At 37.4% G+C, this 7,888-nt stretch overlaps 1 protein-coding gene across 1 annotated transcript in view; it reads right to left on the minus strand.

Moving 5' to 3' along the window:
• Positions 1-282: 282 nt before the first annotated feature.
• The window catches only part of MUT (methylmalonyl-CoA mutase), a 46,500-nt gene continuing 38,894 nt past the window's right edge, over positions 283-7,888 (minus strand). The window contains exon 14 of the mRNA XM_011354842.2: positions 283-377. Coding sequence (XP_011353144.1) covers positions 283-377 — 95 coding nt within the window. The remainder of the gene's footprint in view (positions 378-7,888) is intronic.

Below are 7,888 nucleotides of genomic sequence, written 5' to 3' on the forward strand. Positions count from 1 at the left end.
TTTGAGACCCACTGCCAACAATCCTAGATCCCCTTGATGTCATCTTGCCTTTATACAAATTCAAGTTCACGATGGGCGGGCACTCCTAAGAGCTCTCTCACCACCCAAACCTGGGCTCTGGAGATTTCTCTGCTGTGGTCACTTTTAGATTCAGGCAGTTTTTGCAGACTGGGTTTCCATCATTAATTTGAATTTTCTCATCTGCGTTCGCTGGTTTCACACCCTTTTACTCACACTGTGTCCTCCCTCTGCCTAATTGAACAGTATGACTCACTTTGATAATTATGAGTCTCTACAAGATGATAAAAAACTGAAACTGACATTGATATCAATTATGAGAGAAAGAAGGCTGGGCCCTTGGACATCAGAAATTCCATCTGTCACTTTGGGGAACTTTCAATGGAAGAGGATCTGTTCAAATATATGAAAGGAGGCTCCAGAGGTCTCTAGTGATGGCTGAAAACAGAAACTTCAATTTGGCCAGTTCCTATGGACAATCACTATACTACTAAGCAATTTCATGGGTCATAAACCATTGCAGCCACTAATGATAAGTTAGCTCTCCTGCCAGCAACGCAACCAGCCCATTACAATCACTTGATAAGGGCATTTGTCAGTCATTGAAGCAAAATTTTCTCTTCATGCTAAGAGTTAATTGCTGGCTAGGACAGAATTAGAAAGCAAAGCTTTAACAACGAAGATTATTCAACTGGTAAAATGTATTCGATGCAATTTCTATTATGGTTGTAACCCAAAAAACAATTTTAGATGGATTGCTTTAGGTGACACAGGTTTTCAATAATAGCCTTGGGATTTTCCAAGGGCAGTCTCCTTAGAAAGCAAACGCACGATTTTGAGTGTTTTGGAACATATTTGTGGTCAGTCGTTCAAATTCAAATTATTATATAGCCCATTAAATTACATAAATTTGATACACTGACCCCAGGAATGAGAAAGAGCACAAGAAAGTAAAGAAGAATCAAGCAGTTACCACGATGAAGCACGTGGGGGAGCCATTTAAGCAAGAGGTTGCAAAACTGCATTTCCAGTCTGCAGAGCTATAGTTGGAAGCACTATCCTGGATTATAGTTTTAATTTTCATTGAATCTTTGTATTTTGTCTACAGCATGCCTACTTTCAATTTAAATCTAGTTTATTTTAGGCCTTGGGCCTGTAGAGTCCTGCTAATGACATTATCATATAATCTGTACGGTCTGTTTTCCTGGGGCGCAATTTCTTGATTTTTGCAATGAGTCTAAGAACATGAATACCCATTTCACAAAAATATGCAGTGAAGATAAGTATAATTATAATCAAACAAGAACCTAAACTTGGTCTTGACACTGTGAAGGATACAATAGGAGTATATAGTAGTATTAGTTAGGATTTATTGGGTGCAAGGAACAGAATATGCAGCTAAAATCAGTTTAATTGATAAGAACAGTTATTTTCCTCCATAACTAAAGTTCTGGAGGCAAGGCAGTTCCAGGGTTTGTGTAGAATCAGAGATTCATGTTACTTAAAGCTTTCTGCTCTGCCACCTTTAAATTACTGGCTCTCATTTTTGGCTTTCCCCTTTGCAGTAGCAAGATAGCCATCACAGCTCCCAGCAATCACAGCAAGGCAGATGATACAGGGTTTTATTTTTGTGCATTTTTTTTAAATCTGGGAGTTAAATATTTCCCAGAAACCATAGAGCCTGTTTCCATTCAAGTCTCATTGGGCTAGAACTGGGCCTATTGCTCAAGTCCTAGTTGCTAGAGATTTGGCAAAGAGAATATTTAGGCATTTTCAGCCAAGAAAGCATGAAGAAACTTGTAGGAAGCAGATAGCTGGCACGTAAGCAATAGACACAACCTGCCACACAGTCTAAGGTACATTTCACAAACAAAGAGCTTACAATCGACTATTAATAACATCATTTTGTATGATGATTGACAGTTCACAAAGCACTTTACTTCACTTAATCATTATATTACCTTGCAAAATAGGTTAAATCACTCTTTCCATATTTAATGAGGAAAGTGACTCAGTATGGAAAAAGACTAGTAATATAGTACAAATTAAGCCTCTTTCAACTTTGTAAGTCTAGTAGTATACAGACTTAGAAATCAGGGATATCAATTAGAACTGGAATGAAGACATTAAGACCAGAGACTGAGTCAGAGAAACCGGGCACTACATAACCAGATCACTACTGAAAATTAACTCATGGTCTAGGAAAAGAGAAATATTAGCAAACAGGAAAAAAAACAGCATCCAACAAATGGATAAATTCTAAGACAGGAAGCATGAATGCAAAATCAGCTGAGAAGTTTAATTCTACAGTATTTACTGGGCACCTACGTACTCTCTGTTTAGACTGGAGAAAATCAATGTGAATTAGATTTAGTGTCTATTTTCTAAGAGCAGAGTCAAACAATACCAATTAGTAAATGCTCTAATAGAATATGAAGCTCAATATTCCATGAATACATGGGGAAAGATGAAAAAATATAGGCAGAATATAGAGTGGAGGCAGGATCTTTGCTTAACATTGAAAAAACGATAGAGATTAAGAGAAAGTGTACTACAGGTGAAGGCAACACTTATTTGCAAAGAGATATAACAAGAGGGACTGGAATTTATGAAAGAATAGAAAGGGGAATCTAAAAGAACAAGCAGAATGTTTGGATAGGTAGGAACTAATGATCAAGAGAGGATGGGGAATGGCATCTTCTGTGTGTCATCATAAACATTATTAATAAATTTTTTGAAATTAAGTGCCCTTTGGCTGAGGGGAGCAATTTCATGAAACAAAACATACAAAAGAGGCAGCAAAACAGAAATGGGACATTTAAATATACTTGACTCTGTTGCCCCTCAGAGCTGATGCCAAAGGGTTGGACTCTGCGGGGCTGCAGTCAGTTCTACTCTGTAGGATTCTGTCGACCTTCTTAAACAATGAGCCTCTCCCCTTGTGTTTACCCTCTGAAAGATGCCTCCGATTTTAAAGCTCTGATCTCTCTTATGAAATAAAAACTCCAGAACAAGCTGAAAATATTATGAGTAAATTATTTTGGTGTTTGGGGAAATTCTTGATCAAATATTTGGAATGCCAGACTCCCTTCTTTTTGTCAGTCTTGTTGCTTTACTGATTGTCTCTATAAGGCAGGAAGTAGAAGTTGCAAAACTTCAAAAGACAAAGAGACCAAAGTGCATTACCAAAACAATCCCTTTTTGTTTCCAACTCAAAGTAAAATTAAAGAATAATCATATTACTTGTGTTGGTTTTTCAGGCCTCCATAAGTGAGGTTTCTCTTGTACTTCAAAGTACTTGGAGAGACTACCTATCTTAGGAGAGGTGGACATAGATAAAGCCGTCTGAGAGAAAGTTCCAAGCATATCACCTGATTACTGCTCACCTGAAGCAAGGCCACCTTGCTCCCTCTTTTATGACCAAGACGAATGACTATGTTGCTATAGCAGTACAGCTTTTCTCTTAAAATTTAGAGCACAGAGAGGGAACTTCTATTTTTTAACAGAACGATGAGTATTAATGTTAAAAAGCATCAAACCAACAATATCGATCCTGAGAGTCAATTTGAAATTAGTATTAAGATAGGTGCGCACATTGAAGCGACCCGAACATTAATCAGTAGAAGAGCTGTTTCATAATCATAGTTCTGAAATGTCATGGAGAATTAAAAAGAATGGGGTGCCGTACACATTGATACAAGACATATTAAATTTTTATAAAAGACAATTCAAAGAACCACACATATAGAATTTTCCTATTTATACAAAAACAGTGTAAAAGCATACATAAATTCTACACATACATTTTATAGCAAATATACCTGGAGACTGAGATGAAGGATTTTCACATTTTCTCTACCTACTTTCATATTGTTTGCATTTTATATAGGTGTCTGTCACTTATGTTACATGAGAGAAAAGTTTTGTATCTGTACATAAATGGTGACATGGCAGGACTGATCCAAAAGGGCCATATTCAGAGTCTGGCTTGTCTGAACACAGATAGGAGAGTTTGAACTGGAAGATTAGGGAGAAGATGGAAGGAAAATAGGTAGAATTTCCTAGGATAAACAAAAGACACTGAGGTGACTTCTGGCTGCAGTGCAGAGGCTGTTGACAATTTGTCCTGCTTCACACTGTTAGCTTAATATAGACATCTGAGGGCTCATTCATTGCTTCACCACAATTTGCCTGTGAAACTTTCAGGAACTTACTTCACCCTTCTAAGTGTCAATTTTCTTATCTGTTAGAAAAGGAGAGGGGAAATAGGCTATGGAAAATGTCACATGCCTTGGTAAAATTGAATTCGAGGGAATTGTCCTTGTCCATTTCAGCTCCTTGGCCCCATCTGCTGTTGTAGTACCCAGTTCACAGCTCCCTGAATAAATGACTAGATTTTCCTGTATTCTAAAGATATTCAGAGTATCCTGGGCCTTCTTCACTGTGTTTTAGTCAGTTCCTATATCTTCTGGATTATCCCTCTGTTGGAGGAGGTTTTTAAGGGCCCGTGACCACAAGTTGACCCTCAAATCAGATCTGGGCAATCAAAGGCTCCCCATTCTCTCCCAACAGTGGAATGTACATTCTGCCCACTGTTCCTACAGCCAGAGCTGTTTCAAGGGCTCAGCCTTGAGAGAGTAAGATGTTGTTGAGACCAGTCGGTATACATGACTGAACACATATAAACTTTGTATAAACTTAAGATTCCGGCTGGTTGGTGTGAAGATCTACTTGTCTTGCAGGCGCCCAAGACAAGCTTTATATGTAAGTTTTCTTGTTTATTAAAACTGCCACCTACCAATCTGGACTGATATGCCTCTTTTTTCCACTGCTCCTTGCCTTCCACATATGGGGCCAATTCCAGATTTCACCTGTGAAGCTCCCAAGCTTTCAAACCAACATTGTCTGACCTTCAAGTAAAAAGAACAAATCCAGATTTGTGGTCATGTGAACGATACCATACACACGGTATTTCAGAAAACATTTCAAGGAACAATCCTCCAACTTATCATTTAGTATCTTACCCAACAATAATAACTGATTGCATGTAGAGGTGAAAATTGTTGCTGCGATGTGTGCAGTTGATGGAGACTAGAAGCAGCCTCCTCAGTAGTTAATAAAAGGCCATCTGGAGACACCCTTCAACGCTGATGTTACATTTCATTTTTTTAATACACTAGAGAGTGCATGGAAAATTAGCTTTTGCGAAAGCTAGCAAAGTGGCATGTCTGTTGTCTTTCCTTGGGACTTTGTCATTTATATTTATGATATTGTTTCTAAAGTGACAAGGTGACGCAAATCAAATTCATTTGCAGAGCTTACTTTGGAGGTGCTGCTGTAGATTTCTATATATCACAAATCCACACTTTGGATACAGATTAAATAAATAACATACTTTATCTACTAGTGTCCTCCGATATCTTTAATAGTCAAGGTAAAATAAAAAATCTGATTTTTTTCCTTCCAGTCTTAACTGAATGAAAAATTTTATTCATTGCCTTATTGGATAAACCACACATTTTTTCTCTCCCTTAGAGAATTAAAACTAAAATTTTTCAGTGTTTACTCTGACTCACACATTCATATAAAAAACATTCAAAGAGGATATTAAAGTATTAAGGAAACTGAGGCTCAGCAGGACAAATAGATAACTTGCACAGAATCCAACATCTGGCAAGAGGCTGAAATAGAACTAGAACCTGGGTCGCTCTTATGTTCAAGTTCTTGCTCTTTTCACAGCTCAATATGTTCACTGAAATTGAGATGAGATGCTAAGTCTTAGGTGCACAACCATAAAAGACTAGATCAGAAATTCGATCAAGTGGACAGAAAGCAGGAAAGAGAAATGTATTTGCAAATTGGAATCTGAATCTTAGAATAGAAAACCTTATACCTGTCCATACCCATAATTAAGTTACTTCCACATCACCTACACATCTTCAATATCATTTTACGGACTCTCAGCAAAGATATAAAGTAAAAAATGTTTCCTTTTAGTCCACTCCCCCGCCCTCCTCCCCACACACAAGGTACATACACAAATACACATATACACATCTGTTAAAAATACTTAAGTTATTTAATGAAAATAAAGAATTTGACAGCAGAAATGTGTCTATACAGAGGAGATTTACGTGCAGCATTCCTTAGCACACTATTTTCTTTCCACTCTTGGTTTCTATGGAGAGCACGGTTGTCGACATTCTCTTCAGGAAATGTCCTATGATATATATGTTGTGCCCTCCTTGTTTTCAAACCAAATTTGGGTTCAGTAAAGCTATATTTTCATTGAGAATTAAGAGTGGGATAGTAAGGCAAATGAAAGTATAAACTATACACAGGCAATTAAAAAAATTTTGCTGCCAACTTCACACTGTTCTGAAAAACCCATCGTAAGAATGTGCCTCAACCTTCCCTTCTGCTCTGCTCCTTCCCCAGTTCTATTACACAAATACTTTTTCTACACCCTTAGCTCTTTTATAATGTCTCCCAGATCAAAATGTATATGTGTAAAAAGAATCTGTAAACATTGTTAATACCTCTCCCAGAGTTATTTACAGTTTACTCTCATTTCTAACTGGAATAAAGATGCAGACTACTGTTAAAGGAATTTCCAGCACAACTAAGCATGCAGGAAAATATACTTTGGGGCAGCATCTTTGACATCATACTCATTGAGTATTACTCTTTTTGGTCTACAAATTTATTGTCCAACTGAATAGAGGCTTTGATAAGTCAAAACATTTGAGTGAATAACGTGCTATTTTCTATCAAGTAAATCATGGTAATTCCAATTGACTACAACTTCAGAAAAAAAGATCGAGGAATGATATTTCACAGAACCATTTTAACTCCACTGCAGAATGATTCATATTCACCGATTGGATAACAATGAAATATTTAAAGAATCCTTAACTGGATTCTTAGCAAACGAATTCTAAAATTATCTCAAATGTCATCTACAATAAGGTCTGGCATTTTGGAGGACAGAAACATCACTTTGAATCTTGAACAAAAAAAAAAATCCTTTTCTGCCCATTTTTTTTGATTGATGATCAAAATAAATCCTCTAATCTTCCAGTCAAAAAGCCTTGTTTACAGAGAGAAATGTCTCTTCATTTGGGTAAGTGATCAAATTCTCTCACTCAAGAGCCAGTAAACACAGCTTGTCTTAATTTTTTGGCCTGTTGCAGACACCATCTCGTTATATGACTGATGCTGCGGATTCAAGTACAGTAGGTCCTTAAATAAAATCGTCTCCTTCAGTGTTATTTCATTATAATGTTGATGAAGAAAAAAAGTCGACTCCCCGCTGGGGCCACTGTCCGTGGGAGTTTGCATACTCTTCCTGTGTCTTTCTCCAGTTACTCCGGTCTCCTCTCACGTTCCACAGATGCGCACGTTAAGTGACTCAGCATGTCTAAATTGTCCCAGTCTGAGTGTAGGTATGTGATTGTGAGTGGCCCTGTGATGGACGAGTATCCTGCCCAGGGTGTCCAGCCTTGGGCACCGAGCTGCCAAGATGGGCTCTAGACACCTACACCCCTGAACTGGAATAAGCAGGTTGGAAAATAATTACCTTGTTTTTATTAATCTTTCTTAAATGCATGTATACCTCACATTTATTTCAATGTTTCATATTAGAGGTGTTCGGAGTATTTATTTAGAAGTTTGGTGATGTTTTCGTGACCAGAAATATGTCATAGAAACTTAACTCTTGTTTATATCAATTAGCCCATGGTAAAATTGGTTTCATTATACATTGCTTTGTTTAAAGTTGCAGTTTCCAAGAACTTTTTGACATCAAGTGAGGTCTTGACATCATAGCACATATGAAGCACATATCTGAAAAGTTTGTTTTTCCTCCGAA

The sequence above is a fragment of the Pteropus vampyrus genome, unplaced genomic scaffold (assembly GCF_000151845.1).
Source record: "Pteropus vampyrus isolate Shadow unplaced genomic scaffold, Pvam_2.0 Scaffold18, whole genome shotgun sequence".
Taxonomy (NCBI): Eukaryota; Metazoa; Chordata; class Mammalia; order Chiroptera; family Pteropodidae; genus Pteropus; species Pteropus vampyrus.